Source organism: Silurus aristotelis (genome assembly GCF_946808225.1).
Source record: "Silurus aristotelis genome assembly, chromosome: 18".
Lineage (NCBI taxonomy): Eukaryota > Metazoa > Chordata > Actinopteri > Siluriformes > Siluridae > Silurus > Silurus aristotelis.
In genome coordinates, this window is record NC_139591.1 from 2,186,954 (window position 1) to 2,210,615 (window position 23,662).

Below are 23,662 nucleotides of genomic sequence, written 5' to 3' on the forward strand. Positions count from 1 at the left end.
CATCTTCCCAGAAGAGTGGAGCTTATTATAATGGCAAATGGGATCTACGTGATGTCCAAAAATGAAGCACATACTCTATCCATACTGTACTGTTACGGTCAGGTGTCCACAAACTTTTTGCCCATATAGTATATTAATACAATGATATCGGCTGTAACTACAGTATATACTGTGTTGGTGAAAAATCAACCGGTCCCAGCTTCCAACTACAAACTATTTATTTGACAGACGAATCAAAAAAATATATTCGGCATTTCGAAAGAATCCATAAAAAAAAAAACAACGCACGAGAATGAAACATGTTCGTCAAATGTCTGCGTACTTCCATGCAGTGCTAAAGACATTTTCAATATGTTATTGGAAAAAAATTTATCTTTATATTACATAAAAAATGAAATAAAAAAAAAAAAGAATACCAAAAAACATTCCTGGAGAAATAGCAAGCAATGTTGATCAAAAATGCTTTATACAGATAAAAAATAATACCAAAAATATGATCTTTGTCAAAAAAAATTGACAGGGGGAAGGGAATAAACAGGAATTAAAGAATCCTTTGTACAAATACCACATAACACAGATAGCTGAGTAACATCATATATAGACTTAATTTTGTTGTGATGTAGAACATGACGAGGAAGTCGTAACTCCTTATGTGGAATCGGAAAGAACAGAAGGATAAGCTACAGCACTGTGTTTTACAAAATGTACAAAACACTTGCCTCTAACTTGGTCCAACATAATACTATTTTCTTTGTGTTCCTTCTTTTTGTTCCTTTTTTTAAATTTATTTTTTACAGTATGCCACATACAAAAACATCTTGTGCCTAGAAGTGTTGAGGTGAAGTGAAGGTGACTCTGTGCCGGCCCCTTAGTCAAGTCACTTCAGTCATGGACGCTGAATGGTTCTGAAAGTACACACACACACACACACACACACACACACACACACACACACACACACACACACACATAATTTAGATTGATGCATTATTTAATGCATTATATATGTAGGATTATTCGGTGTAGAACATTTCGGTCAATTTCTCTCTTAGATGCTCCCTCGGTCTCTGATAACGCATCAATCAGAATAAACCACAATATGCAGAAAGAAGCGAAAACAAAATCGTGGCTTCTGGGAACTCATTTCTTCTTGAATCAGCCTTTTCATCCATCTAGCTTGTCCTGATAAGAGACACTGACAGCATGCTGAAGGTCTCCCACAGTTCCTACACGTAAACATCCAAATCCATTTCACCGCGCATTTCCGTTAAACGAGCGATCCCAAACTGCGCTGCGACGATGAGCTCGTGTACTTCAAAAGTGCAAAGAAATTCTCCCATTTGTTTTTGCTTACTATCAGTACAGACGTCTGCTTGGATTTCGGATACTGTAGGTGGTGTCCCCGTTCATTCACACCAGAAAGATCATATTTCTGGTTGTAGATCCTAAAAAATGGTCAGTTGTACTGTAGTTCAGCAGTTTAGCAGATACACACTGGGGAAAGCTGTAATTTTACAGTGATATCTTGAGATTTGAACCCCAGCGTGCAGGATTCTGATTGGTCAGAAGGTCCTGACTGATTTTTTATAAGGTTTATATTAAAGTTCTGATTGGATGAATCTACTTATAATGTGTGTTATTGTAATACTGATACTTTTACAATAGACATGTTTGGAGTTAAGGTTAATTTCATCACAAAAATCCTTCAGAATCCAAATGATTGCTTAAGTAAAAACCCAAGTGAAACTCAAGGATCTCGAAAAAAAGAACTGCTGCGTGACTGTATACGGCAATATATCATCCGACTCAGACAGAGATTAATCGCTGTGCTGTCAGGAACCAGTGCTGACCCCTAACACATCCTAAAAATAAGAAGCTAAACAAGATTATAACAAATTGTTAGTGTTGTGATGCAGGTCGAACACACCTACGTGGAATAAGGTACATATTCAATAATTCAGAGCCGAATATCGATTTCGTTTCACTCTGCTGTGGATTTACAGACGGATCTCGTAAAAACCCGGAGAATTTGTTGCACATGAATCCTTCATAATGTCACATATGAAAAGTAACCGCGTAACGAGCGTGTCCTGTGTCCTGCACGCGTCTGTGCTTCACGAGCCACCATTCCAAGCCATCCGGAGTCGCTTTCATGATGAATGTGTAGGAATCGAAACGAGAAGACGAATGTTTATACTGTAGCGAAGATCGATCACATCTATTTGTATGACGATGGAGTGGAAAAGCTCTACCTGTGCACTGAGGGTCTCTAGTGGGCTCTCCACACGGGGGAACGTCATGAGCGGGAGGCCGCGGTACTCCTCCGTCTTCCTTTTGGTCGGGGTCGAGTGAGCGCCTTTAAAGTTATTCACCACACACAGTCCCTGCAAAGAGAAACGGTGATCAAGATTTATTAATCCATTATGCATTTTTTATATACAGTATACAGACAAAAGTATTGGGACACCTGATTTTCCAGCTGTATGGTCTTCTTTCCCAAACTGTTTGAGACACACAAACCTGTTCCAGCATGATGAAACACCAGTGCACAAAGCCAGATCCATGAAGATCTGCTTTACATGGGTTGGAGTGGAAGATCTCCGGCTATAGAGCTCTGACCTCAACCCTACTGAACACCTTTGGGATGAATGTGAATGCTGCACCCCAGGACTCCTCACCTTCTCACCTACATCAGTACCTGACATTACTAACACCCTTGTAGCTAAACCTCCACAAAATCTAGTGGAACATCTTCCCAGAAGAGTGAAGCTCATTCTAACAGCAAATAGGGACTACATGTGGAATGGGGATGTCCAAAAAGAAGCATGTACACTACCAATCTTATGCTCAGGTGTCCACAAACTTGTATTGTATTGTATTTACGTATAATTTTCCAATTACAATCTTTTTATTTGACAGATGAGTCCGATAAGAATGAGGCATGCAGCCAAAAGTCTGTGCGTACATTTTTAAACTGTCACACACTCAGATATATATTGAGAATAGCGCCATCTGCAGGCATGAATTAAGGATCAGACTTACCAAAAACAGAGCAATGGAGGCTCCCAGGATGAATCCAGCTACGACATCCGAGCAGTGATTTCGATACTCCGACACCCGCTTCAGCCCTGTAAGGAACGCAGCACACAGCGTCCCCAGACACAACACCGGCTTTGCCAGACGACTGCTCTTTGTCCTGATGGTGCTTGTGATGTACATCTGAAACACACGTTCACATATTCACAAGCTCACACACGTTTACATTTATGGCATGATCCAGAGCAACTTACATTTATTTCATTTATACAACATTGGGGGTTTAGGGCTTTGCTCAAGGGCCTGTTAGTGGTGGTGGGATTTGAACTCACAACCTTTCAACCTTACTAAAGCACTAATCTACCACTTCCCTGATGCATACAGACCATGGAGAATTCTCTATTCTCTCTGCTACTGTAAAAAACATTCATTTGACATTTTTCGTGCATTTTAGCCGTTATGGCAGTTAAGGGTCTTGCTCAGAGAAGTGCATCTTGGTGTGGGTGGGATTTGAACTTACGATCTTCAGATCCAAAATCCAATGCCTTAACCACTAAGATTTTTCAACGAATCAGATTTGAATTCAGTAGCATTGTGTGAATTGTAACAACTATGAGGTTTGAGTCCCATGATAAAAGAAGCAGAGACGAGAGACACTTACAGTGACGTAGACCGCCGAGTAGACGCTGAGCGAGGCGTCTTTAGATGGAAAGGATCTCCTGGCTTGCTCCACCACCACCCGGTTCCCTGTGCAGATGTTGCCATTGGAGATGAACTGGTGGTTGAGGCGGCACTCAGTGCCTGTGTAATTTGGCTGGCAGACAGTCAGGAAGTACGGTGCCAGGCTTCCTGTCACCACTTGCCCAGCGTTCACAAAGATGTCGGTCGCAAACAGGCCGAACGCAAACACACCTGCGGTAGGGGGGAAATGCCAGCAACGTTCATTTAGTCTCGCTGCTCTCAATCAGGATTCGAGTTACACGGCCAAAACAGATTAGAGTTTCTTGGAAGCAAACATGGAGAGGGTTTTTTTTTTTGTCCCCCTTTTTTATTATCATTAGATGCTGGTGTTGGGAAATGTATACTGTACAAGAACCCAATATTTTTGGATTGATTTGGATCATTTAGAGCAGCGGTCCACAACCTTTTTTACGCCAAGGACTGGTTTAATGTCGGACAATATTTTCACGGACCGGCCTTTAAGGTGTGGCGGATAAATACAACAAAATAAAAAGATACGACCATAAAAACTGGTATCTTCTAAATATGATAATAAACATAAATCCACTGTGTTGTTTTTTGTTCATTTTGATCGCTTGGGGGTTTGAATTTAGCAGTAATGTATTATGTGTTAGCCGCCGGAGCCCCTTTACGAAGGTAATGGACGGAGGAAAGACATGTGACTGAGGCATCATGACATGCATCAAGAGTGAATCATAGACAAATGTGGTGGAGAGAATCCGGTCATTTTCCAAAATAAAACTGTTAAAAATCTCTCTGTGTGGCCCGGTACCAATTGACCCACGGAGCGGTGCCGGTCCACGGCCCAGAGGGTTGGAAACCACTGATTTAGATGACAAATAAAATTTCCTCACAGCATCAAAAGATGTTTCTACCCTTTTTTTTTTCTGTCGTCTGCAAAAACATGATGCGATTATCTATCTGCTTGGATCTATGAAAGACGCGATACAGACGCTGGAGCTTCTCGCTGGCTGCCAATGAGCTTGAAGATAGACGGCTAATGACTGTGACCTCCAGAGAAAGAGACCAACAAGCGAAGAGAGGGAGGGGCGGGTGGAACGAAACGCTCAAGAAGTCCTCGTGTCTTCGCACAGCGAGCGAGCGAAAATGAATTGAATACAATGGTCCACATCATTGCAATACCAGGCCTCATTGGGCATCATTATCAGAGTCTCTTCTGAATTATGCATCAGGGTCAAGCAATGCTGCAGGACTACGCTCTCTCAGACAGACACGAGACGGAGGGTTTTTTGAAGAGTTGAAGCCACATCAAAAAACGAGCCCTCAGTGTTCCTCAAGATGGAAAAAAAAAACCTGGAATTTTTTACAGATTATACTGAAGGTCAGTATGTTTTTAATAGTAATGATATTTTAGGAATCGGTTGTTCGCTTTTACGTCACCCGTCCTGTAAACCCTGTCAGAAGAACGTAGGATCACAGAGCAGAGGAATGTCAAAGGTCAAGCCTTTCTGTCTTCTTTTTGTAGTATGTAATGAAATAAAAAAATGGAGCTCATCAAACTCAAGAGACTCAAGAGACTCACCGATAAACCTGATGATCCTGCGAATGAGTGGATTCAGGTAGCAACATTCTCCAGTAACAATCATCTTCTCCTGGGCAATGAGAGCCTCTCTTGTGGACTTCATCATGTACATGGAGATTTCACCAATGAAGATCTGCACACAAATGAGAACAACAACCACCGAGAATTAAATATGCATTTGCGGAATATTGAAGCAGCTTTTCGTTATCATCTCTATGCATCATTTCAAATGCCGAAAATGTGAACATGTTTACGAATGCATTTGTTTATGTGGGGAAAAAAGGTAGTATAGAAATAAGGTTTTAAAAATGATCAATCAGACATGTGCTTTTTTTTTTTTTTTAACTATGAAAAATAAACTAGAATCCTGTGTCATTCGTCTTTTCATGGTTTTGAATACTTTTCTAAAATAATATGGGTTTCACTGCACATGGATACGCCAAAAGCCAGAAAGAGTACAATACTGCTGCGAGGTCTCAGGTCGTGTAATCTGCTGCAACAACAAGAACAACAAAACTAACAACAGCTGCAACAACAAAAACACCACCTTCAACAGCTGCAACAAAAAAAAACAAGACTAACAACAGCTCAGCAACAAGAACAACAAGACTGACAACAGCTGCAACAATAAGAACACCACCTACAACAGCTGCACTAACAAGAACACCACCTACATGAAAAACAATGCCAGCAACACCACCATCAACAAAAACCAGCATCATCTGCTACTACATTTACACCACCTACAACATCTGCAACAAGAACAAGACCAGCAACTACTGCAACATCAAGAACACCACCTACAACAGCTGCACCAACAGGAACACCACCTACAACAAAAACAATACCAGCAACACCACCAGCAACAAAAAGAACAGCAACAAGAACAGCAGCAACAACAAAAACAACACCAGCACAAACACCACCAACAGAAACAACACCACCACCTGCAGCAACAGGTTTCGACTGAAAAGGCTCAAAGGTGAAATTTGGACAGAAATGTTTCTCTGATTCGAATAAATTTTCACTGCACACAATAAAACCATGCACTTGATATAAACACAATAAACACATTTAACTCAATAATACAAATAGATCTTTAAAATGTGGGGGTAAAAATCCATCTTTTCAGTATCGATGTTTGAAGACTTTGTCATTTCTGTGGATTCCACCAACCAACCAAATATCCCATCTGACTGTATTCTCTTCATCAGAACATCTCACCAATATGTGAAGCCACTGTCTGGCACTTTCCAGAAGTTTCTCTGGGAGATTGTGCAGCTATCAGGAAGAAGGTCACCACCTGTGTACATAAACGCCAAGAGGAACAGAACAGCAAAATAGTTCAAGCGAGTGGAGAAATCACCTGCAGGCCAGTTTGGATTTGAAGCATGTTTTATTCCGGAGGGCAGCACATGATGCTCCTAATGCAAACTCATTTCATCAGCTCAGACTTATACAATAAAACGCCTCAGATGATGGGAATTTTAAACAGGATTGTGTATTGTGTTTCAAAATGGTGTTTTTTTATGTTAAAAAGATGATCATGAACATAAAATGATCATGGTGATCATGGATAAGATGCAGGGTTTATTTATATAAGGAATAAAACACAAGGGGGAAAAAATGATGTGCCAATGATAAAATAATGGCATCATACTTTCTTTTTTATCTTCGTATCATTACATTTCATTTTGTAACAGTGCTTATAATTATCACCTTATAGAAAGCTTCACTAAATCATGCTGACCTTGTGAATAAGTCGTTACAGTTGAAAGTTTACACCGAACAGCGGGAGCTGCAGTTACAAAAAAAATAAAAAAAATGGACACCTGACCAATTAAATTACAGAATTCAGTAGAATTGTGAAGCGTTGGAAATTGAAAATCAACCCATTGGCTTGAATATTGTGATTCTATTCACCACAAGGTTTCGTTCAGTGACTCAACAACACAATAACAGAATGAGTGATTTTACAAATCGAATAAACCCTTATTTTATTCACAATAGAAGATAGAAAACAAATGTTCAAATGTTCCATTTGAAAGAAAATCTGAGGTAATTTTGAAGATCGGTGGCCGTAACACGTCTCAAAAAGGTTTGGGGTTTCTCAGGTTGGTCCCACTCCTCTTTAGTCCGGAAGACATCCATGGTTTCCATAAAGAATTTCAAATTTTAATTCTTCTGACTACTGAAGCGTTTTCCACTTTTCCACTTTGGCAGATCCGGATCATGCTCACGTGTGGCTTATTCTTTTCATTACAGAGATTTACCCTGCGTTTGCGAACGGCAAACCGTGTTCACAGTGATATCTAGAGGTGTTTCTGAGCCCATGCAGCGATTTCATTACGGAATCATGACTGTTTTAATTACAGGCATCCAATATTGATTATTGGCCTTAAATAGCTGATGAGATATTTAAAGTATTTGAAATCTGATTTTGGGGAAAATTTCTCGGAAATCGTTCAATTTATAGATGCAGTTTGTGAACCTCTGCCCATCTTCTAACTTCTGAGAGACTCTGCCTTTCTGAGATTCTCTTTAAACACCCAGTCATGTTAGTGACCTGTGAGGAGGCCAATCAGCCTAATTATTTTCAAAATATTCCTCCAGCTCCAACATTTACTTTCCAGCCTTTTATTCCAGTCCCAATGATTTGGAGTACATCATCCCTATGTGATATGTTTTCTATGTTGTATTGTGAATAAAATACAGGTTTATACCCACATCACTGCATTCTGATCTTATTTACAGTTTACATTTTCCCAACTTTTATGAAATTTGGTGTTCAGATATTGAACATCTGAACCGTCCAGTATCAGTTCATCTTAAACTGGATCCTTCAATACGTACTGAACCGTATGTTCATACAGAATCATTTCCACTCTCTTCAGGCTGAGAACGTGAAGTCTTCACTAAAAGCCATGTTCTTTCAATAGCTACAGCCAATGACATGCTCCTTCACAGCTGCCAAATCAGTAACGTGTTTTACATGGTCAGGATTCAACTGAACAAAAAATATGGGTCAGTATTTGGAAGGCAACGAGAAACATTCGCTCTCTTAAGACTTGATCACAAACATTCGCTCACCAATAAAACATGGGTCAAGTATAGGGAAAAATCCTATACATTTATTTTTCTCAGACACTGGCAACAGCATGGAGAAGAACAATCGTAATTTTACTTTTACTTAAGTATGTTTTTGTTTGGTGTTGCACTTAACTACAATTGAAATCATATCCCTTATGGAGGAAAGAAATATAAATCAAAATATTGCAAGGAGATAAAAAAAAAAACGCACCCCAGAAACTACTGCATTGATCGATCTCACAAGAAAGAAAGATGGACAGACGGGACAGACGCCGGTGATGCAGAATCGAAAGTCATTCAATGCGGGAGTCTGAATTCTGACTGATTTATGATGATTATAATATAATTTTTTCAACTCAACTTTTTTAATTGCACTTTAATTTGTAACGGTGTTCCTTCAATTAAAAAATACTAGTTTAAGATTAGAATCTACTAGATCACTAGAATCTACTGCCCCCTGCTGTTAAAAAAAGTAACTGCAAATTTTACTTTGAGTAAACTTTAATAATAAATATATAGTAAAAAAAATATTACTTTACTTGTACTTTAAGTACAATTTTATCGAAGTAACTACTTTTACTTGAGTAGAATATTTGATTACTCCTTCCACCTCTTAAAACCATATATAGAAATATAATAAATATAAGAAAATGTAGGTGTCCCAAAACTTTTGTCCATACGGTGTATATGTGTGTATGATCAAAAAACTGTGGAAAATGTACTTGTCATTTCATTGGGTCGTTTTTTTTTTTTTCACCTATACTGATCACTTAGCGCCCTCTTGTGATGAAATCCTGTAGTGCATATGTGAAACCTTTTCAGAAATCCTTTCCCTTCCATGTCTCGACTTCACATTTGCTTTAACACATCAAATTAAAAAATGTATATATAATCCAAATATTTTACTTACAACGGTGGTGGGAGCTGCTGCAACCACACAGTAAAGGATGAGCGGAGGGATAAAACTGTTCTCCTCGACGCCAGGGTAAGGCTTCATGAGCTCGGCGTCATTGCAGAAGAAGCCCTGGATGTGGATGCCAAATAAATCGGTGCACTCAAAGTAGTAGGCCAGCAGCACTGTTCCTGCCATGATGACCAGCTGGAGAGAAAAAACACAGCACAAGACACGTCCGTTACTTTCATATCATACATCTGTATTTCATTCAGACACATCTGCAATCCTTTTTCGTTTGCATTCTTCTTCCCTTCCTCTTTTTCCGCTCTTGAAACATTACGTAAAAAAAGCTTTATCTGCAGGATGCTGAAGGAGTTCTAAAATGTATAAAAAGCACATAAAGAATAAAGTCTGGGTTTTAAAATGCAAAGAACAACCGAGCAAATAAGAGCAAAACCTCCTGTCCCTCCAGTCTGAACGCCCGATTCTGACTGGAACAACAAACAATTTAAAAAATAGAACGAAATGAAAAATGTAAAAAAGGGAACTTTCCTCTTCATCTTTATACCACAGGAGATATAAATGCAACCACTTACGAGGGAAGTTCTCAGGTTGCCCGATAGAGGAAAATCTGCTGCAGTATTCTGTTCACTGTCTGTTTCTCAACAGACAAGTAGTACATCATCACCGGCAGCTGAGCGCCGCATCACCAGCAGCAGTCTGGGCATAAATCAAGAAGCTCTGTTCGCTGCCTGACTCCATTTGTTCATCTGTCCACTGCTTCAGCAACTTTTTCTTTCGGTAGAATACGAACAAGTACCTTATCATCACCTGTGTTTATATAATCACCGGCTCAGAAATCCCTGAGTGTGCTCTAATGCTACATGTCTGAAGATCTGAATGATCTTAAACAACCCTGGTTGAAAAACAAGCGCTAAAACACAGACACCAGGTCATTAATTTTTTTTCCTACAGTACCTCACATTTACCTAAAATAGACTTTGAACAATAAGGAAGCTCTTGGGGGAAATTTTTTTTTTTTTATTTCAGACATTTGACCCTGATGCCATCAACCTGATTCACCCTGTTTTGATCAATTCAGACTGCCGGTCCATCTAAGTGGTGCTGGACCACGACCAGGAGATGGTAAAGGACCTCATCCTTAAACAATAGACTATTCTCTGTTTTGAGGTCACTGAAGAGTTTCCGCTCCCTAAAGACCAACACAAAGAGAACGAGGAGGAGTTTCCTCCCTCAGGACCATTCGGGGCTGAAACCAGAACGTCTTCATCTGCCTACATTACTGTTAATATACCTGTATTATCCCTTATATATAAATATTTATTAAATATTAGCAATTCTAAAGCAAAACTACCTCAGTCTAAAGCTGTACAGCACTGTAAGTATCTGTAATTGTGCCTGTCAAAAGTATTGGGACAGCTGATTTTTCAGGTGCTTCTTCTGTTACCAAAAGTTAAAGGTATGCAATAGTATATAAAATGTGTCCTTTACTTCAACTAGGAGACCCAAACCTGTTCTTGAGGTATTGCACTAACGAGGAACCAAGACAACGTTCCTGAAGTATGGAAAACCGTCTATTGGCATAGGGATGAAAAAACAGAGCGTCATAGATTTATGGCCTAATAACAGTCCAAGCCAAGATCATACAACGTGACTAAAATGAGTCTCAGATCTCCTTAAAACGTCTAGACCAATCAGATTTATAGCTACCACAAAACCATTTCCCTGAATTAACATTACACTGTATGTTTTTGGATATAATCCTGATACTCACACTACAGGAAATGCAGCTGTCAAGGCATCTGAATGTCTGAAAGAAATTGCCTTTAACTGTCAGGGTTGTACAGGACGTGTCAGATTTCACCCAATATTTCCAACATGCTGAATCCCGGCAGCAGAAAACTGAAACGCGTGTTTAGCGTTTGCATCATCGTCAACGTGTCTGCCGGAGCACGTCTGATGAAATCGTGTAGGTGAGGGCCGTGACATGATCTCACCACCTTGTCGACGATACACACTGGTGGACAAGGAGGAAGATAATGTGCTGCGTGGAGCGTTTTGCTCTACTTCAATCTTGCACTAAAACATTCCAGCTGTTTCGGTGGGGCTTCGAATGTTACGGCTGATCGGTGTATAATAATCTCATGATTGTGACGGGTCTGGTCATAACCTACACACTGTGCTCGAGTGTTAGGAGCCCATTCCTTCTCTAATTACTCACGACACAGCAAATCAGATTTCAATCCAACCAACCTGGAGACACATTTGAAGTGTGTGAGTGTAGATGGAGGTGTGAATGCATATCGGATGCCAGATGTGAGCAAAGTCATAAACTCTTACAAACGATGTTTTTATAATGATGTTTTAGCTACAATGCTGGGAAATTCGCCAATTAGATGGGTAATGGGTAATGTTATTTAATACACTGTATTTCCAAAAGTATTGGGACACCTGCCCTTTCCTGCAATATGTGGTTCTTTTCCAAACTGTTCCCACAAAACTGAAGGATCAGATCTCTACTTTAACTCAACTACTTCATCCATCACTGCTCATATTAAACACAAATTGCTTAACAATACACTGTATTTATAAATTACCCTAAAAAATATGTTAGTAATTATTGTTTATTGCAGCTTCAGCGATTCACAGGAGAGCTTTCTCATGACCGTGGTGCACATGGAGATACGACCAGCAGATGGTGTGGAATGAAAACAGGGATGGTGTGTTTTATACAGGCAGCTTTATGGTGGAGAATTATATGCATCCAGAGCCTCACTTGCTAACGCAATTTAGTGTGTGTGTGTGTGTGTGTGTGTGTGTGTGTGTGTGTGTGTGTGTGTGTGTGTGTGTGTGTGTGTGTGTGTGTGTGTGTGTGTGTGTGTGTGTGTGTGTGTGTGTGTGTGTGTGCCTGCAAGAGAGGTAGTAAAAAAGAGAAAGACGGAGCAGTATATTTTCTTCCAGCAGGGGTCAGTAGTTGCCCAAAGACAGAAATGTAACAGTAGAAAAAGAAATAAATGCTAAGAGCACAAAAGGTTGAGTTAACACATGGCATGACTATGAAAGTTTATATCCACAAAACTGTACAGGGAAAAATATCCAGCCATGGATATTCCCGGTTAAAACCTAGTTCAGAATTAACTGCAATGTCATCACTAATAATGACACACAGATGCACAACCAATCCATCATTGCAACAATTAATCATTTCCTCCGTTTCTCTGTCTGTGTTTGGCGTACACACCGGTGAGCACATGTCTTTAACGATGTCTGGAGGGTGAGGACCACAGCTCAGGGCTATGTGGGGCTGGGTGCAGGTTCAGAGATAAATAATTTCATGAACTTCTTCAGCTACAGGATCTCCTCTGTTGGATCGGACCACTGTTCCTTCATTTGAGCACTTTTGATAGATTCTGACCACTGCAGACCAGGAACATCCCACAAGAGCTGCAGTTTTGGAGACGCTCTGACCCAGACGTCTAGACGTCACAGTTTGTCAAACTCGTTTAAATCCTTACACTCATTGTTCCTGCTTCTAACATCAACTTTGAGGACAAAATGTTCACTTGCTGCCTAATAAATAAATCCACCCACTAACAGGTGCCATGATGAAGAGATCAGTGTTATCCACCGCTTATAATGTCATAATCTTATGTCTGATTGGTGTAAAGTATTGTTAAGCTGATCTAGTTATAAGCTGTGTAGACAGTGATGACAGGCACTGCTCATTTCCTCTTTTATTCAATCACTTCACACGTCTGTCTGTTTCCAGCTACAATTTGGATCTAATCTAGGAGAACTTTTTCACATACTGTTTTAGTTCAACATCACAAAATTAATGCTCAAAATCAGGCTTCAGGGTTTCCAAGTACCAAAAGTGTTCACAACATCACTGGAATATTCAGACTCCATGGCCAGGTATCCCAAAGAGCTCAACTGAGCTGTGTGGGTGAAGGTGACATCAAATTTCTGAAGAGGCAGGAGCATGACTTCTTGTTCACCTTCTTGTTTTTACGCTGCCCTGTGACGTAAAATGAGTAAAGCCGCTCTTTGAAATGATGCAGAATTTGGCTTTTACGTGTCACAAAAGAAAGCTTTAAGGATGAGGATGGATTTGGACCGTCACCAATATCACAGTATGCTACAATGGCTCAGGACCACAGTTTGCATAAACAGTCCTGCATTTAAAAGCTTACTAAGGAACAGTACAATACAACAATGATGGAACTGTAAGGAATGGATATTCGGTGATGAGGATGGGTTCCCATTTGAGTCTGGTTCCTCTCAAGGTTTCTTTCTCATGCCTTCTCAGGGTGCTTTTCCTCACGACAGTCGCCACTTGATCACTCGTTAGGAATAAACTTACAGTTATAAGGAACAAGTCTATAGGCACTAAACTTATACAACTTTATAACCTCTTTATCTCTGTGAAGCTGCTTTGAGGCAATGTCCAACGTTAAAAGAAAGAATTCAATTAAATCGAATCAAATAAAATTCGAATCGAATCAAATTGAACTGAAGCACATCTTGTGCCTTCTCCTTCCCTGGTTGGTATGGCAGCAAAAAACTGGTTAGTGGTGTGAATCGAATAAAGCTACATTAAAGAAAAAAAGGTCTTAAAGACGTTGTAAAAATGTTTTCGGAGGACTACGTTCTACCTAGAATAGTGTTCATTTATTCACCTTCAGTAACTGCTGCAGTGCGTGAGGCAGGAGCACAAACTGGACAGGGCATTCCCATGGGGCATCATGTACATACACACACACACACACACACACACACACACACACACACACACACACAGAGCACCTAGTGGGCACTCGGCACACAAAGCTTGTCTACTAGCCAGGAATAGGAAGAAACCTGAAAACACTGAGAAAGCTCCCATATGCACAGGAAGAACCTGCAAATCTCTCCACATACGACAATAAACAAGATCAGGACCGAATTGATATTAAACTCGAAATGTGAATTTATTCCTTGTGGATTACAGGGTTTAGGCATAATCTCTTTCTCTCTGTGTTCATGTTATTTAAATCCCCTGTTTGGGTTAAATAACAAACGGTGCACACGCTGACACGGGCTTATTGTCTTAAACTTGACATTGAGGATTGCAAAAGAAGCTGTGAATTATTTTACAGCAGCCTACAAGGTTCCAACAAAATCACCGAGATTCAATATAAAATACATCCTGTGTAACAACAGGCACAGATGTCAGTCCGAGACCTCGGAGTATCGTGAAAGACGGTCATTTGGGAACACTGAAGAGGACGTCTACACACTCCGCCATCAATCACCTGATGCTGCAGTTATTTAACTATAGTAAGTAGGTGTGTGTGTGTGTGTGTGTGTGTGTGTGTGTGTGTGTGTGTGTGTGTGTGTGTGTGTGTGTGTGTGTGTGTGTGTGTGTAAAATGACATAATGCACACAAAGCAACCAGCGGATAAACAATTAAAATACCATCGTATATTAGAGGTCGACCGATAGTGGATATTCCCGATTCGGATTCCGGAGTTGAATCGTATTTGCCGATACACGATTGATCAGCTGTTCAAACTTTTAAAATGGATACTGGACAAATAAAAAAACCCACAACACTCCATGTAAAACTGTATTGAATTTTATTACAAAAATAAACATTTTAGACAACATAACAGAATCATGTAAATGTGCTAATTGTAATAAATATTAATATATTAAAGATGTGAATAAATACTGAGGAAAAAACATGCATTCTAACTGAAACAAATATTAAATTCGAATAAATAAAAAGTTACACCCAAAATGTATAAAAAAAGACACTTTGAATAAACAGCACATGGCCGCTCTCATACTGTATAATGACAGTGGACTTTCTCAGCCGCTCCAGCCACAGAAGCAACCCGGAAAAACTATCGCCATGGGTTTTTGCAGATAGCCGATTGTTCTAGAAATCGTCTATCAGTGCCGATTAATCAGCAAAACCGATGAATCAATCGAGCTCTACAGTATACTACTAAATATACAGGAGTTTCTTTGGAAAACTCCACATACAAGACTAATAGACTCGTCCACACCAAAGTCACCAAAACAATGTTATTAATCCAGTCCAGCACAGTGAAGAGTGTCCAGAGCTCTACATTGAAGACAGAAAACAACCACTACATAGGAGGTTGTACCAACACAGAAGAAACAACACATCAAGACCAGAATCAGCTGTGTACCTGCATCTGAAGGACCATTTTATGGATGAAAAAGGTGCACATATTGGACAGAGAAGACAGATGGTTTGAGAAAAGAGTGAAGGAGGCCATCTACATCCAGGGGGAGATCTGTTTACTATCCTTTTATCCATCCTGAGAAGATCTAGACCTATACACACATTGACCAGAAAAGCCAAGTAATACAAATTTGTGGAATCCTGCCAACTTTCTTAAGACTGATGATGAGTAGTAAAATGTTTCGATCCAATCAGATAGAAGTCATTTTGAATCAACTTCTAGAGAACTGTACCTGGATGACCTGAGAATCTTCACTGACACACTGAATAAACCACCTTTATACATTAGTTAATGCCATAACGGACATCATTTGGCATACGTCCTCATCCAAAGCGACTCGCAATTATCTAAATTTTACAGATGAGGTTAAGAAAACCAGCATTGGCAGCTTGGTGGTAGTGCTGAGAACTGAACCCATGATCTTCTGATCGAAAGTCCAACATCTTATCCAATGAGCTACCACTTCCCTACAGGCTTCAGACACTATAGGATGAAGTGAAATGGTTTTCCACTGAAACTGTAGTACAGGTAAAGTGAACCCTTGTTCTCTATACAATGCTGCATTAAAAAGGAACTACTGGTTTTGTCCAAATAAGGTATTATACAGTCATAATGACAATGCTGTAAAGAAAAATTTAAAAATAAAGAACTTTTAATAATTGTTTTAACATGAATGAATAAACCTGTGACAGATTAAACTTTCCATGATTTAGCCAATTTAGCTGATATCATTTATTTTGCCAACATGTGAAATGCAAATCCTGTCCTGTGTGGTCTTTCTGTAGTTATTTTATTAGATTTTTCTTAGGTTTATTGATCTAAAATGTCTGTCAATTTTTTTTTTTTTGTGTGTGTCTTTGTGTGATGTTCTATAAATCGTGGCTTTAAAATGTTAAAAGGTATCATGGGATAAATGGAAGTTTAGCTGTGCCAAAATTCAACTCATGACCTTCCGTCCAGAAGTCCAACATCTCAATCACTGAGCTACCACTGGTCACAAAGAAGCCTTGAAACCCCAAACACGGATCCTCAAGAGGAAATTGCAAGAGCAAGCACTGAAATCAGCTCCCAATTTTTCCAATATATCTAGCTATCTCATGTACTACGGTTCCGTTCCTGCAAGCCGTCTGAAACAGGCAATAACAGATGGCTCAGGTAGGCTGGTGACAGAGGCTGTAAATGCTGCCTAGAACAGTCAGCAATTTGCTGCATTTTTCTTTTTTACATTTATTTATAGAAATGGCTGTTTAGTCAGTGCTCTTTTACAGGCCAGGGCTGAAAAAGCCAGAGATGGTGGGTAGAAGTGTCATCATCCTCAGGTGCAAAAAAAATCTAATAAATCCCTTGCTTACACACATATCAGCAGGGATCTGAGGAATCTGAGGAAAAACACTCCAGGACTTGATCAGCAGTCACAATGTCATCTTTAAGCTCCAGGATTGAACTCTGTCGATCGTCACTAATCCACTGAGCTGCTAGTACTTGTTAAAGAAATAAATAACATGCAATTAACAGTTTTCTGAGGATGGCGCATACACTGCTGAGCTCCTCTCAGTTTTAGGCCCTTCGACCGAATTAGAAAGAGAAGCGCACGGAAATGGACATCTTCCAATTCCAGCTGAGTGGATCAGCTCAGGAGGGGAATGGAGTGAACATATGGTACCATATTGCTCAGGCTTCAGTGAGGAGGTCACTTCATGGCAGGGAGGATTCAGAAGCATACAAATTTAAATATCATCCAATTTTAGTTGGTAAGCAATGTACCAACCTAAACTGCATTGCAGTGTTAAGTACATCTTTGTTTTCTTAATGACCTTCTTTGGGCCATGAATGTGCCAGTATAGAAGAACCGAAGAAACTTTCTTCAGTTTTTCATGACCAGCCGGGAAATGTAGCTCCAGACATGTGTTTCAGACCAGAGCGATATACATTAATAAATCTTCACAGAATAAAATTAACATATAGAGATCACACATATAGACCAGGATACCATATATATATATATATAGATATATATAGACAGGGTCGTGGGCGGCCGAGGCTCATTGATGAACGTGTGGAGCGAAGGCTGGTCCATGTGGTTCCGATCCAACAGACGAGCTCCTGTGGCTCAAACTGCTGAAGAAGATCATGCTATAACTATAACCATATCACCTATGAAGGACATACATTTGTCCAGTCAACAACACACTGCATGAAATCATGCAGAAACGCTTAAAGAGATGCAGTTACTCTTCACATCAATCATCAAAATTTGACTCAGGAATGATATCCATCCGCCTTTCTATCTGTGTGAGGAGAAAACATGAGCCCAGTATCTCTATCATGGCATGGGTATTGATGTCAGATGGGTTGGACAAAATAAAATTGCAGCCTGTTCTGCAGAAGGACATGCCTGGTTGTTCATGAGCACGGGAAAATGTCTGAGCTTACAATAATAATAAAAAATAAGCAGCTCTCTACAACTCTCTACAACTGTGTTGAGCAAAGAAAAACGCATCGTAAAAGCCACACACTCAAACACACACACACACACACACACACACATACAGTGACTCAACCAGAAAATAACGATCAGAACAAAAACAAGACCATTAATTTTCAGCTAGAGGAGGCGACTTCCAGACGTGAAATGTGATAAAACAACTAGGCGTGGACGTGATCCAGCAACATGGCAAAGATGAGAGAAGTTAAACTGCCACTTGCTAGAAACACAAATAGGTATGAAGACAGAAAAGCCAATTTCCGTGTTTCATTTCCTGATTTGCTGAATGTGAGCTGAGCCATCCAGTGCTTCAAGCAGGATCACCTTCACTTCAGAAACAACTGCATAATACAGACAATTTCCAAAGATTAAATTGATGTATGTGTGATGTAGCAAGAAAACTGCTTTGGATGCAATCCATGTCAGCAAATGAACAGAAATCCAATCACAGAAACCATCAAAACATCTCCTTGTATGTATCCAGTGCTGTGTTTTGGTCAGTTCAAACTACTCAGGCCATTCTCCTCAGACCTCCTCGTTTAGCAAGGCTAATAAAAAGATAAGTTATACCACCACCAGGACTAGAGGTGGACCCATTCGGTTTTGCCTATTAATCGGCACCGATAGTTGATTGCTGGAACTTTCAACTATCGGAAAAATCCATACGTGATACATTTTTCCAGGTTGCGTCCGTTGCTGGGACGGCTTAGAAGGTACGCTGTGGTTACGAGAGCGGCCTCTAGAGGCGAATCACTGACACCATGTGCTGTTTCAGTCAAGCTTTTATTGCCATTTCAACCATATATAACTGACGTAGTACACAGTGAAATGAGACAATGTTCCTCCAAAACACTGTTGCTACATAAAACAACATAGAGCTACATCACTCAGTGTAGAGCTACATAACAGAACACAGAGCTACATCACTCAGTGTAGAGCTACATAACAGAACACAGAGCTACATCACTCAGTGTAGAGCTACATAATACAACATAGAGCTACATCACACAATGTAGAGCTACAAAACAGAACACAGAGCTACAACACTCAGTGCAGAGCTACATAACAGAACACAGAGCCACATCACCCAGTGAAGAGCTACATAACAGAACACAGAGCTACATCACACAATGTAGAGCTACAAAACAGAACACAGAGCTACATCACTCAGTGTAGAGCTACATAAAACAACATAGAGCTACATCACACAATGTAGAGCTACATAACAGAACACAGAGCTACATCACTCAGTGTAGAGCTACATAAAACAACATAGAGCTACATCACACAATGTAGAGCTACATAACAGAACACAGAGCTACATCACTCAGTGTAGAGCTACATAGGCCTAAAGGCCTAAAGTAATTGTCCTCGCCACATAAAGTGCACCGAGTGCAACCTAGAGCACTATATTATATTTATTAATTATATTTAATTTATTATATAATTATACTGATTCATTAATATATTTATTCCAATTAGCGCATTTTCATGATTCAGTACTGGTTTTTTGGGGTTTTTTTTTTTTATATAAAACTGGCAGATTGCTGTGGCAGGGATTTGACCACCCAACCATGTCTTTCTTACAATGTAAACTAAACACAACAACTGCAAGAAGAAATTAGCAATCATTCTGTCTGTGTTCGCTATGCTATTATTCTGCCTTCATTTTCAGAGCTCCAGTATTTAAGCAGCACGGGGAATAGAACAGACGGATGAAGACGAGTGGATAAAGAAATGCACAACCATTTTGTCAAAGTCTGTGAAAGCAAAACGCAGCTGTAGTTTTCACAGCGTTAGAAGCACTTCAGCGAGATGCCTCAGTGTGTTAGTTCCTTCTGTAACTGTCTGCAATGGAAACCTCCTTACACGACATCACACGGGTGTCTGTTATGCTTTTACAGTTATTTGTACATCTTCAAAACCAGGCACCAAAAATGAAAATCTCAGGCAATAATAAAATTTTTTATAAGGTTACTTGGCAGATTTTTGCTCATATCAGAGTTGAAAGTAGCATGGGTGAGTTTTAAGACATTTGTATAGCAAATACACGACACGTCGGTTACGACCTGTGTGCTAATATCCTAAATAACATCAACATATGTATTTCTTATATAAATAATTTACTTACAATATATCATTTATGTACTTTTTAACATCTTTAACTGCCAGAGCCTTTATATTTATTTACTGTATATATATATTTATATATTTATCTGCTCTTGTAAGTTTGCACAATTGCTAATATTTGCACTTGTGGTAGAGGCTATACTGCATTTCGTTGCTGTGTACCTGTACTATGCAATGGCAATAAATATCTATCTATCTATCTATCTATCTATCTATCTATCTATCTATCTATCTATCTATCTATCTATCTATCTATCTATCTATCTATCTATCGTTCGTTCGTTCGTTCGTTCGTTCGTTCGTTCGGTAATAACTGAGTTGTACTTTTGCTCTTCCCATGATCCGCAAGAAATGCAGCTTTCTGGTGGAAGTCTAACAGTCATACCCATATGTGAACCGAACTGTTGCCACAAAGCACACAATCGTATAAAATGGCTTTGTTTCCATCACACTAAGATGCCCAAACATGTTCCAGCATGACAATGTGATTGTGCACAAAGCAAGCTCCATAAAGTCAAGGTTTGCCAAAGTTGGATTAGAAGAACTTAAGTGTCCTGCACAAAGCCCTGACCTCAACCCTACTGAACACATTTGCACCACAGGCCTCCTCATCCCACCAAAATCAACTGTCAATGACAATATTGTTGGGTATTATTACAGGGTGATACATTGGGCCGTATATTGTGTGTTTACAATTGACTATTTTTTTTACTTTGCATTCGTATTTATAAATGTATATCACTTGGATCCCATACATACACAAAACCTGCTGTTGTTGCTCAGTCCCAACGTTCTCATCAGAAAGTTAGACTGCACTCGGACACTTCAGAAAGACTAATGTCAAGCAGCTCAGTTTATCTCCAGGGTGAAGAAAGAGACAAAAATCAATAGAGCCTGACAGCTGGGGAGTTATCTAGGTGGTAAAACTGAGACCATACAATGATAAACTGAAATGTCAGAAAGGGGACAGGGTGTCTCTCTGTGTTTCTATGTAAAGACATCCAAAGAACTGCCAAATGCAATCCATGCAACTTACTCACAGCGGGAGCTAAACATGACCTTGCATGGGTCTAAGTGAGAAAAGCATGGCACTGTATCAGCATCGTACAGCTTTGAGTTTTCAGGCGTGAAAAAAAAAACCTGAGAAGTGATATACGCAGAGCGAGGGTGTCGAAGAAAAGGCAGCTTTGAAGTGTTGCTGGTCCTCAGCGATCAAGGGGATTCGACACCAATTTTAATTAAACGCCCATCCAGCATGGTGAACAGTCTCAGTCAACGGTTTTCAAAAAGCTGCAGCGAGTCCTGAATCACAACTGACTGAAAAAAATTTTGGCTGAAACCAAGACACAAGGCCTTACCTCCACAAAGATGAAGCACGGTATAATGGAGTAACTACGCTGCATGTTGTCCGAGGCCATTTTCCCAACACGGTCACGTCGACGGAGGTCTGAAAGGACAGAAGGGGAAATGCAGTCAAATTAATGCACAAACCACAGACTACAACTATAACAAGGTATTTTGACAATGATTGATGTTCAACAAAATGCCCAAAGGCAGAAAGGAGATGATGAATTGAGGGAAACAGACAGGACGACTGAAGGAATTTGTCAACAAGACACTGTTTAATTAAATAAGGACTTTCATGTAAATACTGAATGAAAGCAATTGGTGCCTACTAAGACTTGCCAAGCTTAGAGACCACAGGCAAATGTTTAAAAGCCCACTCACGCCTTAATATATATAAAAAAGTAAACAACAAAAAAGTTAAAACACTGTATAAAATGAATTTGCAAAATACATATCAAATGTTTAAACTGGGATTATATATAATTTCATGAAAAAAATAAGGTAATTTTGACTTTGATGGCTGCAACACGTCGTTTTAAAAGTTGGGACAGGGCCACGTTTACCACTGTGTTGCATCACGTCTTCTGTCCGTATACATCTGGAAACTGAGGAGACCAGTTGCTAAAGTTTTAGGAGAGGAATGTTGTCCCATATTTGTTTGATACAGGATTCTAGCTGCTCAACAGTTCTGGGTCTTCTTTGTTGTGTTTTTTGTTTCTTGATGTTCAGTACCTAGTCTCTTCGACTACAAAGTCATGGTACTTTAATAGATGCAGTATGCACTTATCATTATCTTACTCAAATATGCAAGTCTTTCCCTAAAAAAAGAAATTTTCTGGATGGAAAGTTCTTAAACCTAATATATTGATGGAGCCTTTTCAGATGTACAAGACGGCTATTTCACAGGCACTAATACACTCCCATACCATCGGAGATGAAGCCATTCATTTTAAAATCACCCTATTTTTAGCTTAGAGTTCCTCAGTTTAAACATTTTATATGTTTCCTTTTATATGTTCTGTTGTAAATCAAATATGAGATTTGCAAATCATTACATTTGTTTTTTTTTTATGTGCATTTCTTACAGTGTCCCAAATGTTTTGAAATTGGGGTTGTAGTTCAAAACAGACTTTGGTCAAGTTCTAACCTCGTAAGTACAGTAAAATTACCTCAAAAACACGTACATGACAATGAACGAATTGTTATGCTATGGCCTCGGCACACGTGTATTAGGGTTTCTGTTTGGAAAACTGTTGGTGGTAACATCCTGCTTGTTTGTGCTCTTTTTATAGACAAACTCTAACGCCCCTTCACTCCACCCTCATATTCTGTTTAGAAAGAAAAATCGCGGCTCTGCATAATTCTAGTCAGTCAGGAGCAAAAAAATCAGTGAAAGAAAAGCGCTTTGCATTTTACAATGTATAATAACATCGCTGGTGATAAGGAAAAAGCTGGATGCAGATTTAGAGATGCTGGATGGTTGCTTTTACACAGCCAATAATGTAGAAATCATTTTCTCTCTCAGAGCACCACATAAATCAACCACCTTGTAATGTATGTAAGATAAGCTCACCCCTTTCCAGCTAATAATGCTAACACAGGAAGTAAAGCTGTTCTAAGAAAAACAAGACACTAAATGCATTCAGTCGTTGTCGAGAATCAAACTGCACTCACATTAATACGATATATTAAGCATGAAAACATGCACAAAGCTATGTTGAATCTGTGCTCTATATAATGGGATGCTGTGACACTGCTGTATTCAGGACTTTCTTCATCTTGTATTTCTTTTTTTTAAAGACGTCACGCTGTGATGTATCAATATCAAAACCGTACCAGTCACACGTCTTCACATAATGCGAATTTTCAGGTTCACCTAAAGTTTAGATTTGCAGCATAGCAACATCCAAAACTTCGAGCACTTAGCTTCTGGTGTAAAATGGAGGTCGATGGACAAATGTTCTACATAGATGGTCTTGTAGCTTAGTTTTCAAGCAGCTAAATGGACTTCATATATAGTCATCACATACATTTGATCCAATTCGGATAACTGACAAAGAAGATTCTTATAAGATCTTAGTTTTTTTAAACCACCATGAAATTAACTGGTATACAAT

The 23,662-nt window shown here is 39.5% G+C and overlaps 1 protein-coding gene across 1 annotated transcript in view; it reads right to left on the minus strand.

Annotated features, from left to right (window-relative positions):
* Positions 1-200: 200 nt before the first annotated feature.
* Positions 201-23,662, minus strand: part of plppr1 (phospholipid phosphatase related 1) — a 40,990-nt gene continuing 17,528 nt past the window's right edge. The window contains exons 2-8 of the mRNA XM_083568009.1: positions 21,557-21,645; positions 9,321-9,509; positions 5,321-5,453; positions 3,698-3,948; positions 3,043-3,219; positions 2,253-2,384; positions 201-905 (exon numbers count right to left, since the gene is read on the minus strand). Coding sequence (XP_083424135.1) covers positions 873-905; positions 2,253-2,384; positions 3,043-3,219; positions 3,698-3,948; positions 5,321-5,453; positions 9,321-9,509; positions 21,557-21,616 — 975 coding nt within the window. The 5' untranslated portion in view covers positions 21,617-21,645 and the 3' untranslated portion in view covers positions 201-872. The remainder of the gene's footprint in view (positions 906-2,252; positions 2,385-3,042; positions 3,220-3,697; positions 3,949-5,320; positions 5,454-9,320; positions 9,510-21,556; positions 21,646-23,662) is intronic.